At 33.8% G+C, this 21571-nt stretch overlaps 3 protein-coding genes and 1 non-coding gene across 4 annotated transcripts; 1 reads left to right on the plus strand and 3 right to left on the minus strand.

The window, feature by feature from the left end:
* Nucleotides 1–1124: 1124 nt before the first annotated feature.
* LOC108213969 (rab GTPase-activating protein 22-like) lies at nt 1125–7224 on the minus strand. Its single transcript, XM_017385754.2, has 5 exons — nt 6721–7224; nt 3654–3789; nt 3500–3549; nt 2776–2829; nt 1125–2664 (listed from the first exon to the last, which is right to left on the minus strand). Exons 1-5 carry the CDS (start codon nt 6861–6863, stop codon nt 1431–1433), a joined length of 1617 nt encoding a protein of 538 aa, XP_017241243.1. The 5' UTR covers nt 6864–7224; the 3' UTR covers nt 1125–1430.
* A 907-nt stretch (nt 7225–8131) lies between these two features.
* Nucleotides 8132–12302, minus strand: LOC108210442 (pyridoxal reductase, chloroplastic). Its single transcript, XM_017381725.2, has 9 exons — nt 12109–12302; nt 11769–12003; nt 11117–11210; nt 10768–10891; nt 10174–10275; nt 9457–9608; nt 9230–9323; nt 8530–8711; nt 8132–8428 (listed from the first exon to the last, which is right to left on the minus strand). Exons 1-9 carry the CDS (start codon nt 12226–12228, stop codon nt 8425–8427), a joined length of 1107 nt encoding a protein of 368 aa, XP_017237214.1. The 5' UTR covers nt 12229–12302; the 3' UTR covers nt 8132–8424.
* Nucleotides 12296–12375, minus strand: TRNAL-UAG (transfer RNA leucine (anticodon UAG)). Its single transcript has one exon. It is a non-coding gene; the product is annotated as a tRNA-Leu (tRNA).
* Nucleotides 12376–14988: 2613 nt separating this feature from the next.
* Nucleotides 14989–15360, plus strand: LOC108212070 (auxin-responsive protein SAUR32). Its single transcript, XM_017383802.1, has one exon. It carries the CDS (start codon nt 14989–14991, stop codon nt 15358–15360), a length of 372 nt encoding a protein of 123 aa, XP_017239291.1.
* The last annotated feature ends 6211 nt before the right edge of the window (nt 15361–21571 follow it).

Here is a 21571-nt window from a genome sequence, read left to right on the forward strand (position 1 = left end):
CTCACGTTTAATTTTCTTGTAACATGAACGTTTGAGCACTACATGTTTTACTGAGTAAAAGAATGTAAGTGTTGAAAAACAACTCACTAGAACGTTTGTATATAAATGGTTTAGAGAAAGTAGAAGTATTTAAAAATATAAAAACGATTTGAAATATAACTCCTACAATTTTGGAAAACTGATTTTAGAAACTCCTTTGTAAAACCACGAGCTCTAATATTTATATAGTGCATGTATATGTTAGAGTCCTTACAAATTTGCTTTCTAATTAATCTCTTTCAAACTAGCACTTTAATCTTTATCCGCGTATATTTCTGTAAATGCTGCGATAAAACTATTTACATCCCTGTAAACTTTCTGACAGAACAATATCAACTTAAAAATGTATTAGTTGTTAGTACAAGCATACATATCATTTCAGCTAGCTATCACAACTTAATTTTATGTTATCAGCTTATTGTTATAAGTGTGATCATCAAAATCTCAAGAGTTTCAATATACGCAAATATCACTGCATATATTGATATTGACAATCGCTATTATCTAGACATTGCTTTCGTCCTGATATAGTCGAAAAAATCATCATCAAGATTGTTAGCTAGAAAATATAAAACCAAAACAGAAATTCAATCAAATCACAAAAATGAAAATAGTAAACTCCATCATTACTCACAGCATAAAAAAAAATTGTTTCAAGTTTACTTTAACTCGTATACAATTTCAAGGGTCGTCTAAAATCTCCATGGTCGAATAGGAAGAGAACAAACCCATTAACACCTCAGCAATGGAGTAGGCTATTTACAATAGAAGGGAAGCTTCGGGGTGGCGGGGTTCGAGTTTTGAAGAAATTCATTCCCTGTCTTAATTTCATGAAGCATAATATTAAGAGTTCTTTTGAAAAATATATCCAATTCTTCTGAATTATTGTTCTGATAAATATCATTGTAGGGTGTTCATCCAAATTTAAGGGCACAAGCATGGCCATTTCTTCTTGGAGTGTAAGCATCTTCAACTTGATCACAATTTTACACAGTGCACAGTGCATTTTACTCACAATGGTAAAAACTGGCCTGAACTCTGAAAGCCAATGTTACATAAACATAATCTGCAGCTGAAAGCATCGATAGACAGCAGAAATGTACATCATTTATCAATTATCATGGTTCCAATCCTATAAGTTCAGGCGAGAGAATGATCGGATATCCACAATTCCTCCACCTCCCAAAAAAAACAGTGGAATGTTTCTACAAGTACTACATATTTTAGTCCTCGCAAGGTAGTGTCGAAATGACAATCATAAAATACTAAAATAGTAAACACCCAACTGCTCATTTGGAGCATCGGTTTTTAAGAGTAGAAAGGACAGACCTCAAAATACAAGTCCAGATGACGGTATCAGAGATAATTTAGCGAATGGAAAACCTCCGGGCCTAATCTATGTCAGGGAGGGGGTTCTCGATCTTGTTGTGGAGGGTGACCACCAAGTTATGTGCATCATCCAGGAGCTTCCATACATCAAGATGTCCTGCCATGCCATTACATTCCCTAACTATCTCATCCATGCTACTGTACTTCTCTATAATAAGTTTCCGTTTTTTTAATACAGATGCTGCAACAGCATAAAGCAGCAGATCTTCTGTTGGTGGGGCTTGTTGTCTAATCCTACTCCAAGCAGACTTCCCGATTCCAGCTCGAATTGCTGCCTGATCTGCCCACATTACCTCCCAGAGGCAAATTGTTTGCTCAAAAGTTAATTCCCTTCTGAAAAGAACCACCACCATCCTATACACGAAAAAGCAATCCTCTGCCTGAAGCTTTTCCAAATGTTTAAAAAGATGGGAATCCTTAAATTTGATTATCTTAGAAACTCTTTCCAATTGCCCTCGAATCCCGACCTCATCAAGCCTGAAATTGTGTCGAGCCTTCTTCATGAAACCAACAAAACACCAGAAAGCTTCGTGGTCCTCTGTCATCACGGTAATTATTGGTGAAAGTAGATCACTCATCCCCTGGCAATAGCCAATTTCAGGGTCGTATAGAGCATAAGCTTCAAGAATAGCAACAAGTCGAGCAGCATGATAGATTTTGTATGGTTCAAGGTGATCATAATCCTTAAGCCCGACAACCTCAGCTGCACGTCTTGCCCTTTCCTCTGACACTGCAGCCTGGGATGGAGAATATGGTACCCATTCTTCATTGGCACGAATTGCATCTAGCCGTATGATGCGCTGCCAAGTAGCAAAATCTTCTGATGTGCTGGTTTTTGACTGATTTTCCATGTTTGGAGAGTCTTTGGAGGGCATCTCAGGATCATTCTCCTCGTTACACTCTGAGGAAAAAGTAATGCCCACATCTACAGAGGAGTCCGAGTCTGATGACTCAGTCCCAGAAGTAATAGGATCAGTGATTCGTTTCGAACCATCACACCCATTTAGTGCAGCATGACTGAAGTCGTCTAAGTACTCAACAGATGGGCTTATATCTTCACTAGATAAAGATTCCCTAGCACTGACAACATCTTCAGAATCAGCAGAATCCCTACCTTGAATGACATGTCCACCTTCTTCACTGTTGCTAGTTCTACCTGTTTCCGTTAACTTTAATTTGGTATTGTTCAACTTTAGAAGCCGGCGACAATGCCTCCTCAGTTTCTCATATTCCTTTCTACAACCACATATTATATATATTAATATAAGTATATTAACAAAATGCCTGTAACAGATGAAAATCATCCATATCATGTAACATTAATTTTATGAAAACAGTTCAACATACCTCCTCTTGGTTCTTAAATTATCTCTTTCCTCTTTGGAACTATTCAAGTCATAGCTACAGAAAAAAAAATTTGGTCAGGCAACGTAGTTATAATTCGCAATTGATTCGCATCCGTGCATGCAAGCCGAGATTAAAAATTAACAACAATGATAACTCAAAACAACAATTTTTATCATGAGTGTCCTAGTCTTCATTAAGTCGACAGCTTTTTGTCTAAAAAATTTTATACTGTATTTATGAATCCAAACAAACTAAATAGTCACAATATCATAGCATCAAACTTGATCCAAGTGTTATTGACTGGTGAAAAATAATCACGGTTATAGTCTTCCAACATAACAAAGAAAAGGATAAAAAGAGTTGCCCCGAAATGAACTCCAAGTTATTTTATGGGAGATTATTTTAGCTATAGGTATATGAAGACTTTTATGTGGCTGGCTATGTTTGGTAAAAGAGTGAATGCAAAGAAACCTGGCGTCTATGCCGATTCTTGACAGTGGACAAGTTACATATATACATACTGAACTGACAGAAGGTCAAACTTAAAAGAACAGAAATAGCATTCCCAAGTTCCAACATATAATTTGATTAGGAATGAGAGTGACTAGCATGCTTGAGCATGAGGATGTTCTCTCCTCGACATATAAGAGCACCTACATTCGTAAAACTAAATGCAGCATGAAAGTCACTTCTGCAAAATAGTGATCAAGTTGAAGATGCTTACACTCCAAGAAGAAACGGCCATACTTCTGCCCTTAGATTTGGATGAACACCCTACAATGATATTCATTGGAACAATGATTTAAAAGAATTAGGTTAATTTTATAAGGGAACTCTTAATATTATGTTTCATGACATTAGGATGGAAAGTGGATTACCCCACTGCGTATTTTCTTCAAAACTCGAACCCCGCCATCACGAAGTTTTCCTTCTGGTGTAAACAACCTACTCCATTGGTGAGGTGTTAAGGCACGTTTTCTCTTTCTGTGCGACCATGGAGATTTTAGACGATTCCTGAAATTGTATGTGAATTAGAATTGAACTACAAACAATAGTATTTAATACCTAAAGAATCTTTAAACTAGTTCCACTACCAAGACCTTAGCCCAAATTTATTTGCACAAAACCATTTCTTGAGATGTGCCATAAATAAAGTGATGGAGAAGAATGCTTCAATCATGCACTGTGTCTAAGCATTAGAACACAAAATGCATTCAGCTCAAAGATTCCAGGAACTACTAGTCCCAGCCCAAGATTTTTATATCGTTAAGAAGAAACATGTATATATGTGCTCAAGGGTTATTTTGCATTCCGCTACCTTACATATCTCACATAAATTGAAAATCAGCTGCACTAACAGATATATCATCAAAGGAGAACACTCGCCATCTTTGGCTGTCTAGCCACGTCTAGAAGAAGGGCCTTCTATATTTTGCTATATTCTTCCACTTTGTTATTAAATTAATAAACTAGTCCAAATTGAAACAGAAGCCTGAAGCCGTACTTCAAAATAAGCTTTAAAGAAAACCAAATACTCTACGCTATAGCAATGTTTTGGCTACTACACTAAATTAGAAACACTCGCAACCTCTACACATTGTTATGATAAATCGCTTGACGTTTTTATTTATACTTATACCCTTTATTGATTCTCTAAACAATTTCTGATCTTAAAGATGAATAAGAAGAGATGATATGGCAAACAAATTCCACCAATATATTAATAAAATTATTCTTCAAGAATCCCCAAGTCAACAATCCATATGTCTACTATGAGTTTAAAAACTTTAGGTCAATAAACTTCAGTTTCCACACTTCTAATTTAGGTGCAACAGGTAATTTTTGGACCATAAAACCGGAGTCAGGTAGAATGTTCTGTTAAAGTAAATGGCACAAACATTTCAGAAATAAATTCCAACTCCTTAATCCTAGAATGTTGGAGTGTTCTGTCAAAGTAAATGGCACAAACATTTCAGAAATAAATTCCAACTCCTTAATCCTAGAATGTTTCCGGTGCATTTGATATAACAGATGAAGATAAATAAGTAAAAAGCAGAACAAATTGCATCTTAATATTCAGTCAAAACAATAAGAGGTCATGTCGTAAATAAATAGGCAATTCTCTCATTGTGCATAATTAATGTTAGTAAACTGCCTGTTACAAAGTAGACTTTAATAGTAGCCTATACATTAAACCAAAAACAACTTGTCACTTGAACAACCATCAAACTGATGGAGTTAACAGATGCTCAAGCCTCAAGGTTCTCAAAGTGGAAGACTATTTCTTGATAATATTCATGTCACGTTTTTAACTTAACAGGAATGCTTACAATTTAAAAATACCTTGCTATACCTTCTGTATAATAAACAGCCCAAAGGACCAAAATGAGACATGAAACATTAAAAGGTAAGTATCTAACAATAAAAGCTAAAAGTCTATATACATTGTTGAAGATAATACAAAGTTACTTGAATATTGCTTTGAATTATTGCTGAACTATATATTGTTATCTAGTGATTAGAAGAATAAGTAGAAGTTTATATAAGTGGTTAGTACAATAAGTAGAAATTTATTAGGGATGATCGATTAGGTTTGTTTTCTTACCTATCATTGTAGCCTATTATACTTCCTACACCAAAATTCCAAAATTCGGTATTCTTGTATCTATCATTTGTGTCTACTATTTAGGCAGACTACGATGACCCAATTTTACTGAGAAACTGAACCCACTAGAGGCCTTAAGAGCGAATCCTAGCTTGAATAATCCACGATCTTAAAGTTTCGATTACCTAACAAATTACTACATTCAAGTAGGCCTGTAAACGGATCGGATATGGATCGGATCTAGCTAAATCCATATCCTAATCCATTTAAATATATCGGATTCGGATCGGATCGGATCAGGAGTCGGATATTTTACAAGTCAATCCATATCCGGTCCACTCGGATCATGGATAATCGGATCGGAGCCCCGATCCACTAAAAATTATGAAATATATTTTTTCACCGTGAACAATATTTTAACTTCCATACAAAAAAAGTGATATTTTCTAACTATATTAATTCATAAAATTTAGCGTAATAGGTAAAAAAACTAACAAAACAGTATTTAATAAAAACTTTGTTGGTTGTTCCTATAAAAACTTATCAAGTAAATAGAAAAATAATAAATAAGTTGCTTAATACTTTTGGAGGAATCAAATTATGATTTGCTCCTCTATTAATAAGGATTAAAATCGATAAATATCTCTTAAATACGGAACCAGGTGATTGAGGAGGTTTTAAGTGGAAGAGTTAGCTCCTGTGTTTAATTATACCCACTATACATAAAAAAAAGAGTGATTATTGGATTAACCGGATAACAAGAGTGAGAGTCATGTCAAAAATTAGGAGCGGCTGATCGATTATAAGATAATATGATTTAGGGTTTTGTCTTGTATTTTTAGGAAATTTTATATTGTATGTAATATATTAATAATAATATATTATATTATAATACAAAATAATATATAATATATAATATAGTTAAGCATGAATCGGATCGGATCTTTAACAGATCGGATTTGACCATATCCATATCCATTCTTTATCGGACCGGATTATTATCGGATCGGATTATTATCGGATCGGATTTTTTTAATAAGGATCCATATCCATTTATTTAACCACGGATCGGATCGGGTCGGATCGGATATCCGATCCATTTACAGGCCTACATTCAAGTACTAAAACATAATAACCACCCCCCCCCCCCCCCCCCCCCCCAAATTAAGACTCGGCCTTTCTAATCGACAAGTATATATAATAACCTAAGAACAGTGAAATGAATTAAGATTGAGCTGAACAAAACTAAAGCAATTGAGATCAAGATCTAAATTGCACAGACAGATATAAAAACATAACACTATAAAAAAACACATAAACAACAAAATAAGCCTACTCACCGATCAGAAGTAGAGCAAGAAGACGCAGGAGAAGACGACGCAACAATAAACAAAACTGATCTCAAATGAATCCAAGAAGACGGTTTCGAAGACGACGATGAAGAAGACGACGAGGCAGTTTGACTTCGTCTTAAAGCTTTCATTTATCCGCAACCTCTACATACACACACAAATCTCTCTTTATATCTATATCTCAAATCTCGAAAAAATCTAAAGACCAATTTCCAGCCTTCTAACCGCTAAAACAACTTGATGGGCCGTTTTATTTTTCAAAACTGACAAAAGGGTCGAGGCCAGGCGGGAGCATTGGCACGTGAAGACGCCGGCGGCAGAAATTCCGGCAGCTCCGGCGCCGGAAATGAAGGAGAATATAAAAATGATAATAATAAAGATGGTGTTAATGAAAAATGCAGCATAACCAACTACTCAAACTTGTCTCAACTGCTTTTTACGACTAGTTAGTAGGAGATGGACTAGTACTTTACTTTCCTTTTTCTCTCTCACCACTCTTTTTATTTGTCTACCTTTCTTTTTATTTATTGAGATTATTACAAATCTCGCCAAGTAGTTTTGTTGTCAATACTTGTCATAAGATTAGGTGCAAGTAAAATTTAGTGGTTTTGAGAGATTAAATATTAATTATAAAAATTAATAATTTATCAATTATCATATATTATCAAGATTTTTCATTATTATGATATTAAAAATGAAATTTTATAATTATAACTTAAATTTATGAAATAAATGATAATATTTTTAAATTTGATTAAATTGTAACGTATTATTTATGTTGCAGTGAAAAATTGGTCGAACACGATTTTACATATTGTATTCAATTTAAATTTTGATAAATTTAATTATGAAAATTCAGATATGATTACAAATCAGAAGAAATGGAGTATTAAATTTGTGCAAAATCTCATAAATTGATAGAAAATCTGATACATATAATCAAATTTTAGAATTAAAGATGCACACGTAAAATCTTCATTCAATAAATCTGAATATCTGTGGATGTATTAAATATCTTTGAGCTTTTAAAATTGAACAAATATCTAAGTTAAAGAACTATCTCTCTTCTACACTTTCAAATTATATTAAAACCATTTTACGAAACTGATCAAAGCAGACCAATTCGGCCCTCTTTTCAACTAGTTAATCACATTATGAATAACAGATTAGAAAAATTCAAATCAACTTAATGAGTTAGGTACAAATTTAATATTCTATATTACCGTTTCTTTAAATATTTTAATTATATATGTGTGTGTGATAGGTAATTATACATAATAATAAATGTATTATTAAATTTTATGAATATTGGAGTAAAACAATATTTTATTACTTATATGTTATATAATCATTATTTTACTATATTTTCGAGAATCAATATAGCTCTGCTTACCTAAAATTTTAAGTAATTTTCTCATTTCTTATATTTTAGGTAGTCATTTTATTTTTATTTTTTATTCTAGGTGGTCATTGTATATACATTAATGGATACAAGTTTGTTGGGCAAAAAGAGGATGACACAAGTTTACATTGCCCAACTGCATGAACTTCACAAATGCATCCTGCCTCCACAATGCTATAAAATATCTCATGCTTTAAGAGTCAATGGAGTTCCACAAGCATTTCAGCGAAGTTCATCCCAACCTTCATTTGCCTTTGATTCTCTGATATTTGCTTCAGCATTTCCTGACTTCATCTGTGGTTCCGAAAGAAAACAGAAAAATAAAAGATCACAATGTCGAATAAGTGTTTATCATGACGTTAGCCATGGAAATTTAATCTGCCTAGTAAGCATACCTTGTCTGGAAAACATTCTGTATCATTTTACGTGGAGACTCACGAGCAGCTGATTCTAACTCGAGTACCTCGTCTGAACTAAGATACCAGCCAAGAGCACCTAAATTTTCTCTGGCTTGTTTCAGTGTCTTCACTCCAGGGATTGGAACAGTACCCTTGCTGATGCACCAGTTTATCGCGACCTAATAATCAAGGTTCTTTTACATCAAATGACCAAGTGATACTACAAGTACTTGTTATAATAAAAGAATTAGCATTGTGAATGGTGAGGAGATTTAAGGCCCTTCTACCACAAAATAGGGACCATGTTCCCTTTTCTGCTGTTAACACATTCGTGAAATGCATATCCAATGTTGTAAAATAGTCCCCCTTTCAAATGTTTTATTTTAGTCAAATCTTGGCGAAACTGTGGTATTTTGTTCATTTTTCATGGAGATTCACCGACCCGGCTCCTATTCCTAGATAGTGACTTTCTAGTGCCAAATTGTAGTGCATAGGCCTTGGTGTGCCAAAGTTGCTACTATGGTTGAATGTAAGTGATACACCGTAATTGAGGTATTAGGTATACGAAGAAAATAAGCATCATTGGCTAGCAGGTATTCTGACAAATTTGACCGTGTAATGTGATTCCATGTTAAACTAGCCTTCCCACCAGTTTGGCTGTGAAGCGACTATATATTGATGAATGACAAAGACATACCTGCGGTATAGTCTTCCGTCTTCTTTGAGCAATTTTACCTAGGGAATCGAGTAGAGGTTCCAGTCCGGGTATAATTTGTTTAAATAGGAGGCCCCTGTATAAAAGGAACCAACTTTTAAAGTAAAAAAAATATGTTATTGCTCGATGCAATCCTAATTAAGGACTAATAGTGTTACTTCATTCTCCAATTTAAATTCGGAAAACATTAGTGACAGATGATCTTGTACCTCGGTCCACTTGGAAGAGTAGAAGGTGTATATTTCCCAGTAAGCATACCAAGTCCCAAAGGACTGTAGGAAATTAAACGAATACCAAGAGAATCACATATAGTCTTGATCTCCATCTGATCCTCTCCCATACTCAATAATGAAAATTGAACCTGCATTGTAATACGATAAGAGTAATAATATATAATGAGGGTCAGCTACACAGGTAAAGGTAAGATGAGTACAACTGTAAAGATATATCATGGGGACATCTATTATAATTTACAAAAATTTCACTCCTCTTTTATACTTCTATTACATCATTCTTGGTTTTCTTTTACTTGGTTACTTCAAAGTAAATAACTATATGTCTTTATTAATATTAAAGCCACGGTGCTATATGGAACTGATGAGCAATATATAAGAGGCTTTTACTCCAAGATATTATTATTTCATGATTCCGCAGAAGGTTTTTCTTTTCTGTCTTGGGGCTACTAGACTATTAATGGGCATGTCTACTAACAGTTACTATGATAATAGAGAGATTATCAGGGTTATAAGCTATTGATATAGCTGGACAGTTTAAAAATTGTCATGATTCATTCAGCAACTCCTAGGCTACGAAGAACTGTCGTGTGCATTAACTTACACCTCGGATCATATCAATGAAGCCATAAAGGTAATGAAAAAAATTCAACAATCTCCATATGAGAGCGCCGTGAAAAAAAAATGTGAAACCTGAGCAGAACACAAGGGGACTCCACGTGCTTGAAGATATTCATATATCTTGAGGAGCTGCTTTGGCCCGTAATTACTCACCCCAACTGCCTGAACTAAACCCTGCATGATTATACTATGAGTACAGTGCAAATTGATTAAGTTGCAATTTTGTAATTTTATATGACAGTATGTTGTTGTCTATACAGCATACAAGCCAGAAGACAACCGTTACAAGAGAGTTCAAAATCATCTATATATTAAAAAAGAATTTGATGAGCTAGGTTGACTACATATCTTGACCTGATGACACCTTGGAAGTATGCTCATACTAGTAGTGATTATCAATCTAACTTATATTGGCCATATCCAGGTTTTTTTAGGCAAGTGAAGATTTTGAAGAGATCCGGTACCCAACTCACAGACTTCACGGAGACATGAAACCTCAACCTCCCACTTAAGGAAAATGGTGTGACACTGTTAAAGAATATTCCTTCGGTCCCAAAACTTACAGTTCTAGAAATGCAACATTAATAAAAATTCAAACCGACGAATGAATGCGACTGGTTAGATGAACTTCTGGTAAATTATTGGCATTAACAATTTCATGGTAACCTTGTCATACATTGCCACTAAACCATCCCAAAGTGCTTTCTCCTGTAGAGGTGCATAGTTTGCTGTTGACCAGTGCAATTGTCCAATTCCTATTTGCTCAATTTGCATCCTATCCAGAGAACCCCTGAAAGACTATTACAATTTAAAAGAGTATCAAAGGCCAACAGGTACGTTTTGACACTCTACATATGTACATCATACATGGTGTTTTTAGGTTTCAGAATACAAATACCTCTCTAACTTTGATTGTGTAATCGTTACTCTTTAGCTTAATTAATTGGTGCAAATATTTTACAAATATATAAATATAAAGTGGCACTCAAAATAAGTTGGAAAAGGAAAAATATACTTGCAAGCATTGACAAATTGTCCAGGTGTAAGACGCCATGGATATGCAGCAAACTTCGTGGCAATCACAACATCGTCTGCTTCCTGCTTTCGTCCTAGTTATAGTCAAGCAAACCATTGGCTAGAATCAGAGGGTTGCTATTCTTTGCTTTTAGTTATAAGTTATGCTAAGATGCATCCTGTCCGCGTTTAAATTTCTATATAGACTCCAAACACCCCAATCCCCAAAGCAACTAGAATCAAAGGGTAGGGTTATTCGCCTATAATTGTACAAAGATTAAATTTTCTAAATAGATAAAAAACCGACAAAGCCCCTACCCCTCCTCAAACGGAACTAGCAACTAGACTCAAAGAATCACCACTATTGTAATTATGCAAAGAACATTACTAATATATAGAGACATCGACTCCCCTCCTCCCCGCCCCAAGCGTTATTAGAAAATATGTACCCAAAGATCAAATTACAAGAATTCACCCCCCCCCCCCTCCAACATCAAAGGGTCACCAATTTCCCGCTAATAACTTTACAATGTTCATAGCAAATGGAGTTAAAGCGCAAACAATATGCAGACTAACCCCCGCGCAACACACAGTCCCTCACAACAATATGCAAACAAGAGGCAAAAAAAAAAAAGTGAATTCAGAAAGATAACCTTGATACTCCCTAATGAACTTGCCCAGAAGCTTTTCACTCTGGCCATTTAACTTCCCAGTTCCATAAGAATCCGCCGTATCGAAAAGATTAACACCATTCTCAACAGCAAGATTGAATATCTGTTGAAGCTCATCATCCATGGATTCTTGATATCCCCACAAAAGCTGATTCCCCCAAGCCCATGTCCCAAACCCCATTGGAGACACAGTTAGTGGACCCATCTTCACCTTCTTCTGCTTCCATCAAACAGTTCACAACACAAAAACATGATCAGATTCCATTCTAGCAATACACACATAAGAGAGAATTTTAAGGAAAAAAAAAAAAAAAGAATTCACCTTTTGCCATGGCCAAAAGAGAGGCTTAAAGTTGGGAACTTTGATGGGAGAAGATGAAAGAAGGGAGTGAATTGATTGGTTTTGAATTGAGGAGCTTGTGGCTGCCATTGTTAAACTCATAAATTGATGTACTGAGCTTTTGGATAGCAGATATGAAATCACTTGGTAGATAATTTTCTAAAAATTATGACAGCTGTGGGATTTGAACCCACGCCCTTTCGGACCAGAGCCTAAATCTGGCGCCTTAGACCACTCGGCCAAACTGTCTCAGTTGAAAATATTTCGAAATCCTGGTACATATCTCTGGTTAACTTGAATCACAGGAAAGAATTAGATTCGGTGAAATAGAATCGGTTTAGATTTATTTTCGAGCCGATTATGTTCAAACTTGACAAAAGTGAATTTCGTTTTTTGGTATCTGTTGTGAGGATGTATTTTCTTCTGTCAAGTTGGTGTAGTTTTTGGGCTTCCTAAATGTTGGGCTGCTGCCTTGCTTGACCAAGTGTTAAAGCTGGACATTGTGAATCGATCGCACCTTGATCAGTTTGTTCGATATCCAAAATGTTCCTAATTTTATCTTTCTTTTATTCTAATTTCTCATTCAATTATCCGCAAATCATATCATCAGTTTGTTGACACTTGACAGGCATATTAATATATCATCTGTATTCACTAGACACAATTTAGCTAAGAAAACACCGATTAAGAATGAAAGTTGGAATGCAGGGTGTACATTTCCAACTGATCCAGTTTCGGATAGTACCGCTACATAATTGAAACTTGAAACATATATACACGGAATCCTAATTATGGGTTGACTAAAATTTTGGATGGTTGACTTTAAATTATATTTGTCTTTTAGTATTTCTCGAAAGTGGGGAGGGCCGGATAATACAAATATCTAAACGACTAAGATATAGGAGTATCATATTGTTACATATGAGCGAAATTATTTGTATAATACAAATACAATATATGATGACTTGTATTTAAAAAGTAAATACCGGTTGAACGGTTGATATTCGTACTGGTGTAAGAATTTTTATTTTAATATATATTTCTATTATAAATTTATAATAGAAGTACATTCATATATTGCATATATTTTAATTTAGGATTAATTATCTAGTTGGTCACTGAAGTGGATTTAATGTATCAAATTGGTCACTAAACTTAAAACGGTATCAAGATGGTCACTGAAGTGGCCATAAATATCAAACAGGTATCTTGAAATATGAGTTCAAACAGTAAAAATATTATTTATAAAATTTTACACATTATTTTTGAATGTTACCAAAACCAAGTAAAAAGTTATGACTTCTGATATTTATGATAATATATTTAGATTTTATCAAGTTTATTTATTATTTACTTTTAATTAAAACAAAAAAAATAACTATATAATAAAATATAAATAATAAATAAACTTGATAAAATATAAATATATTATTTTAAATACTAGAAGTCATAACCTTTTAGTTGGTTGCGGTAACATTTAAAAATAATGTGTAAAACTTTATAAATAATATTTTTACTACTTGAACTCATATTTAAAGGTACTTGTTTGATATTTATGATGACTTTAGCGACCATCTTGATACCGTTTTGAGTTCAGTGACCAACTTGATACATTAAGCCCACTTCAGTGACCAACTTGATAATTAACCCTTTTAATTTATATACATTCTTTACGCTAATTTACGTTTTTATGTATTTTGGTCAGTGTTGTAAAAAGCGGAATTAAACTTAATCAAGAAAGTCACGGAACAAGGGGTAATCGAAGATTAATTGAATTGATCGGATATTAATCGGAATGATCGGTGATTAGCCGGAGATTTAATCAGTTCGACGAGTTATTGAACGAATTTTAGAATAGACGTTTTGATGGACTTTAATTATTCAATCTTGTCTTTTTTGAAAAATATAAACTTATTTTATTTCAATGAAAAGAAGTATTGTAACGACTCGCTCAATTTATTTCAATTTCCACCTAAATGTCACTTTTCAAGAAAAAATAAATTATAAAATAAATCATTCCAAACAAATGTGGTCTTCGTGTAATTTACTCATCGGTGGCGAAGGTCCCTCCATAATTAGTGGCCGTCAATTACGTCATCGTCTACATTATGATACCGTTAGTACTATTGTTTAGACCCACAAAACAGCAAACACAAATCAAAGCAAAATATTCATGATTTTCAAGATTATCATGCGTTTCTCAGATATTTATTTTTGCGATTTATAGTCGTTATTGTCTTGTTGAGCTTATAACGAATACCGGCAATAAAATTAAATTATGTCTAACGGTCTGCAGAGACCAAATTCACCAAAATTTACACACCTGTCACAATTTTTTTTTAAATCTCAACCTTTTCTAAACAATGACTAAATTAACCTAATTTTGAATTCGAGACTTGCTTCACCAGATATGAACCTGAAACATGCCCATTCACAAAGTCAACGCGTGCACACCCGTAACCGTTTCGAAGCCGTTTACAAGACGGCAAATTAAATCTCGTTCCGTTTACAACACGGTTACAGCTTTGTAGTATTCTAACGCCCCTCCTCGAATAACCCTTTTTTTTATTTTTGCTTTACCTTTACTTGCAAGTAATCTCTCCACCACAATATATATACCCCTTGTGCACCTCTCATAGTATTCATCTCAAAACAACTCATTCATTCTATATGCTTTTTCACATTTTATCATGACCAATATTCCCACCTCTCTTACAAACGCTTCCTTCACTTTGTTCAAACTCGCCATCTCTTCCTCCAATCCTTGGCCCTTCTCCATCTCCGCTTTCTTGTAACCCTAGCTGCCACACCTGTTCGGTTTCGGTTTCGGTTTCGGTTTTTTTTTTTGAAAAACTTCCAAAGATGGGCACTGGAGATTACAAAAACTTGTTGAATTTTCACTTGCATATACATCATCATCACCACCACCACCATCACAAGAAGGATTCGAAGGAGATACCGAAAGGGTGTTTAGCCGTAATTGTTGGCCAGGGAGAGGAGCAGCAGAAGGTGATCATTCCTGTGATCTACATCAACCATCCTTTGTTCATGCAGCTGCTGAAAGAAGCTGAAGAGGAGTATGGGTTTGATCATCAAGGGCCTATTAATATTCCTTGTCATGTGGAGGAGTTCAAGAATGTTCAAGGCTTGATTGACAAGGATAGTTCTCTTCATCATGGCTATGGCCATGGCCACCAGCATCATAATCACCATGTCTGGTGCTTCAAGGCTTGAGAGATTTATCATCAGGCTAAGATGTTTCTTGGCCTTTGTTTTCAGTTCTTGTTTTTAAAAGTAGTGTTTAATTTTCGAGATTGTATGTTGCTCGATTCTTGACATAGGAGTATTAATTGTGTTTGTGAATTATGATTAATATAATCATGATATTTAATTTCTGTGTTATGCTAATTTTTGACACAGAATTCATGTACAAATCGAGAATCGAGATTATTCAGTATTTTATTTGTGAATTACAATTAATATAATTAAAATATTAATTTTGTCTGTGTTATGTTGATATTTGTTTATAAAAATTAAGATCGAGCATGTGATTTATCGTCCAAATGAAAATTTCTGACATTGTTGTGATCATCTGGCTGGATTTAGATTATTTCATAATTTACATTATAAAATATTCTTTTCCATGTGGAGGCATCTGTATATATGAGCTTTTCAAATGATTACAACTGAGACCACTGAATTTTATTTTTGACTTTATCAAAGCAAATTCTCAGGGCATTTGACTTTATCAAATTGCTTTTAAATATTCCATAATTAGCATAAAATCCGACGGAATATTTGGAGTTCTTGGATTCCACCTCTGATGGCAAATGCTGTGTGATAGAGTTGATAAAAAAAAAAGGTGGAGTACACTATACAATATACATGCACATTATGTCACGAGTACTCTTGAATAAAAATAAAGAACATATTGAAAGAAAAATTACAAAAATAATATAAATTTAATTAATGCAAGTCACTTTAAACAATTAGACAAACATGGCGTGTAATGTTGTTGATGAGAGTAATTGTACAAGCAATATGTGTGCTTGTATCTCAACTAACTTGAGAAAATAAGAATGGTAGGGTAAGAGAATTAAAGTGTGAATTGGTGGGAAGGTGACACTGTCGGCCCTTCCTGTCATCCGCCCTGCATACACGTCTAAATTAATAACCGTTCAATTGTCACGATAGTTTTCATAAAAATATATCATATCTTATTTTGTACGAGAAAAACTCGTACTATTATCTTTCTGTATTTTGGATTAAATCATATACTGTAATTTTTTCATATGTATTCCCTCAGTCCCTCTCGTTTCTCTACAGTTTTTTGCATTACTCGTCACACATTTTAAGACGCGTGTAAATTATAATTTCATAACTTATTTTTAAAATATTTCATTTTTGTATAGAAATTTAAATATTAAATTTTTATTTAAAAAAATTTAAAATAATTTATCAAATTATATTTTATAATATAGATAATTAAGAAGAACATGGGCGGTAAAATTTATGCAGAGAAAATCGAGGGTTTGTATAAAGAAGTAGAAGCACTTTTAAGAAGCCGGGAATGCTGGTTTCTCCCTCACAGCTTCTGCTTTTTTTTCAAACAATTTATTAACTTATTAACTTCTCACTTCTACTTCATTTCTTTACGATAAGTAAGAAATCACTTCTTTTAAGCTAACCCAAACGGCCATGTAAGACTTCTTCTTCAAGGAAAAATTGGGAAAGATGGATGACAGTTGGAACACCCGAGATTATGGGGGTAAATTGGTTCACAAAAGTGGGATTTTCTCATCATGATTGTCCCAAAATTCCTGGATGCTCTTGTTGGCGGTTAACACGCGTATTCCATGTGTGTTGCTTGCTTTCCTCATGATACGCACATCACATTTTCACATGTAGTTTTTTCAAGTAAAAAAACACAGCTGCCTGCTCTTTGTAATAAACACAGCTGCATTCTTTTCGCAACAGAGTACGCGCATCTTAGACCTGTTCAGGAGTTTTTTAAAATGTAGGAGCTTATTTTAAAAATATATATTATAAATTTTACAAATATCAATATTAAGTAGGTGGTTTATATCTATTATTTAAAATAATAAGAACTTATTTTAAGAAAAAATAAATTTACTACACTTTTCTTCAAAAGTAAGTCTTTATTTCTGAAAAGTAAGTATCGCCAAGTGGGCACTTAATGTTCAAGATTATCATTCCATCCATGTCACTTATTATTTTGTCCTTTTTTTATTGACAGACATTCTAAGATTTACATAATTTATGGTTTCCTAGTTTGTCTTTAATATTTTTTTCTAAACAGTAACTTAAATATTGAATTTTGTTCAGTTAAAATAATTTGTGGAATTATATTTTATAAAAATATTAAATAAGTGTTAAGTTCTATTTCCCAAATATAAAAAATCAAAGGGGTAAGGAATATATATTTAACCAGATTAGAAATTTATCGGGGGGTATGTCATAATAACATGACCGTCGTCGAGCTCCAAATTCCCCTATCAAATATATGATTTTCTGACAGATTTCATTTGGGATTATTACTGGAGATAATAATAATAGTAATTTTTCTAGAAAACATGTTAAATATTTTTGGGTTAATTTTATAACTACCTAACTTAACTATTGGGCTTTCAAATATATGGCCCAACTTTTCACATATTACAAACTTACGGTTTATGGTTTCATTTTTTTTTAAAAATACGGTTGTATAACAGAAGGAGCCCAGCTCCTCCGGCTCTCTCTCGCACATCTCTCTCTCAACCGCGCTTCTCTCTCGCGCCTCTCTCTCCCTAACCGCGCCTCTCTCTCAACGCTCGAAAACTCTCTCTCTCACGCATTCACACTTCTCAATCACGCAGCTCGGAAACGCTCGGAAATTCTTCTTCTGCGTTCAATTGGCCCCGCAGGGGTAGTTTCACAATGATTTCGAGCTGAATTGGATCGGCAACAAGCTGCAACGACTGAGATTTGTAAGTGATTTTACGTGTGTAATGTATGTATATATGAATAATGTCAATTTATATAGAGATAGCAAACTGAGATTATGAGTTTTGTTCTAGAATAGCGGTATGTGTGTACGTTATTTGTGTGTTTTCTGTATGTATATATACATGATTGTAGTATATATTGGTTGTTGAGAGTTGTGCTTGAATTGTATATGATGAGGAACAAACATTAATAAAAGTTGCAAATAAGGTTGCAAAAGTTGCAACTGGTAAAATTCAGTTCCGTATTGATCTTATGCAGTCATGAGTGTTTCTTTGACTGTAGTTTTTGTTTTCAGAAGTGAATTCATACTTATGATATGATGTTTGTGATTAAATGAGACTTTGTTGATCATGTTTGTCATGCTTTATTAAATTATGTATTTAGTATTTTGTGACATTCCGTTGAGGAGGCATCGTAGGGGCTCACATTTTTTAATAGTGTTTATGAGTAGTACGTTAATAAGTACCCTTGGCTAAGATATGCTCCCGATCCCACATGTATTCCTGCACCAATTTATTCTAGTATATGTTGCAAATAGTCTAGGTACTTGCACACACAAGACCATTCTGAAATATGTGAATGACATGTTAAGTATCTTTAGTCAGATGGTATATAGAGGTCATGATACATTGCAGGGTACTTTGAAACAATGGATGATAGAACCCTGGAAGACTTGACTCTCTCTCAGTGCATTAATGGGATATATACTTGGGATATTTCAAACCCTATATATTTCAGGGTAGTAAGGCATCTACAAAGACCATTTGACATGAATCTGGATATTATAGAAATCCAGATTCGTTTTAACAATAATCTCCGAAGAGCTCTAAGGATCCACAAATGCTGGATAAATTTCACATTTTGGACGACTTTGACACCTTCGGCTGAGGGTTTTATATCTAGATTTAGGTTTCATGTAATGAATTATCTAAATCAATTAGGAGTTATTTCAATTAACAATGTAATTAGGGCAGCTCAATATTTTTATGCGAGATATGAAAGACATATTGTACAAATTGTGCAAAAAGAATCAATACAATTGATGCTTTATTGAATTTCAATAGTGAATTGTTGATGTTGTTCATTTATGAAATCATTTTGAATAAATATGCTATTTATCAAGTATCATATTGAAAAATATGTGCAAGTGATTATAGTTGCAAGTTGCAACCATGTTTGCAACCTTTGCAACCATAGTTGCAGAAGTTGCAACCATGATTGCAGAAGTTGCAACTACTATATATACATGAATATTAACTGCAATTGTGACAATTGTCATATTTAAAGGTTATATTTGGTTGCAGAGAAATGGAAAACACCTATATCAAGTATCAGATTGAAAAATATGTGCAAGTTATCACAGTTGCAACCATGTTTGCAACCTTTGCAACCATAGTTGCAGAAGTTGCAACCATGGTTGCAGAAGTTGCAACTACTATTTATGCATATATATTAACTGCAGTTGCGACAATTGTCATATTTCAATATTATATTTGGTTGCAGAGAAATGGAAACCATTGCTGTTATACTCCAACACAGTGGCGAAAGTAAATCACGATCCTTATGATTATTGCTCACCATATTACACAAAACAAGCAATGGTGGCTGCTTAAAAGAATTGGTGTATCCAGTTGGCAAAAAAGACACATGGAAAGTTCCAGAAGAGATCAAGGTGAGGATAATGTATCCGCCGAAAGGTAGAATCAGAACAGGGAGACCCAAAAAGAGGAGGCGCAAGGCTGCGTGGGAGACAAATATGCCAACTCAACAATTCAACTGCAGGAAATGTGGTCAATGTGGACATAATAGAAGAACCTGCAGAAACCCATCTAAATAAAAAACTTGGTTCTTTACAAATCATGTTGCAAATAGTGTTGCAAATACTGAATTGTTAATTTGATTGAGTTGAAAATACTAGTGGAACCAATATGATATGTGTTTATAAATTTTCAAGTTCTTTAGACTTTGAGCAAGAATTACAAGTTCCTTAAGTTTCAAAAAAATTGCATTTAAACGGAAATTATATTTCATAAGTAGAATATGTGGTTTTGCAACCTTTGCAACTATGGTTGCAACTTCTGCAACCATGGTTGCAACTTCTGCAACCATGGTTGCAAAAGTTGCAAAGAAATTTTCAACTCTTACAAACTTCATTATAATACGATTTAATTTATAGTAATTTTTTGAAATATTAAAATTAAGATGGTTACCCCTACGGGGCCTATTTTACATAAAATAATCAACTGAAATAAAATTTATTGAAAAGATATGAAATATATTATGTGTGAATTGCTAATTTGAGAGTGAAAAATACCAGTGGAACCGATATGATATGTGTTTATAAATTTTCAAGTTCTATAGACTTTGAGCAAGAATTACAAGTTCCTCAAGTTTCAAAGAAATTGCATTTAAACAGAAAATATATTAAATAAATAGAATATGTGGTTTTGCAACCTTTGCAACCATAGTTGCAACCTTTGCAACTATGGTTGCAACTTCTGCAACCATGGTTGCAAAAGTTGCAACCATAGTTGCAAATGTTGCAAAGAAATTTCCAACTCCTACAAACAAGATTATAATACGATTTAATTTATAGTAATTTTTTAAAATATTAAAATTAAGATGGTTGCCCCTGCGAGGCCTATTTTACATAAAATCATCAACTGAAATAAAACTTATTGAAAAGATATGAAATATATTATGTGTGAATTGCTAATTTGAGAGATGAAAAATACTAGTGGAACCGATTATAATAACTACATAAAGTTTTAATTTTCGAATTGATCAAACCAAAACAACTACAAAGTACTGTCATTAAACAAATAACTACTTAATGTCATAAAACAAAGAACTACTACTTAATGTCATTAAACAACGAATACAAGTCATTCTTCAACATCTTTTGTCTTCACATCTTTCGTCTTTTTCTTTCGCTCATATGCCCTTGTCTTTTGAGGCTTTTTTGATGGAACCTTTGCAGTGTAATCGGAATCACTCTCATAGCCGTGTATTTGCTTTGCCATTCCATACGAATAAAACAATAAGGCAAGCCTACTTCTATAAGTAGAAATATCTAGTTCATCATTAGGGAATTCCGGCACAGTAGCATAATACTCGGCATATGTACACATGTATATCCCACTGTCACTGCATTAAGAAAAACATATCAAACTAAATCACAACATATAATATGATTATGCAGTACATAAACTATATAAACTTGAATAGTTTTGTCACTTACATAGTTATAATTACAAGTTGCAGATGTGGTTGCAAAGGTTGCAACCACAGTTGCACAAGTTGCAAATGTGGTTGCAACCTTTGCAACCACAGTTGCAGAAGTTGCAACTGTGGTTGCAAAGGTTGCAACCATAGTTGCAGAAGTTGCAAATGTGGTTGCAATGGTTGCAAACCCATAAAAATCTATATCTAAGACTAG

This window comes from Daucus carota, chromosome 3 (genome assembly GCF_001625215.2).
Source record: "Daucus carota subsp. sativus chromosome 3, DH1 v3.0, whole genome shotgun sequence".
Lineage (NCBI taxonomy): Eukaryota > Viridiplantae > Streptophyta > Magnoliopsida > Apiales > Apiaceae > Daucus > Daucus carota.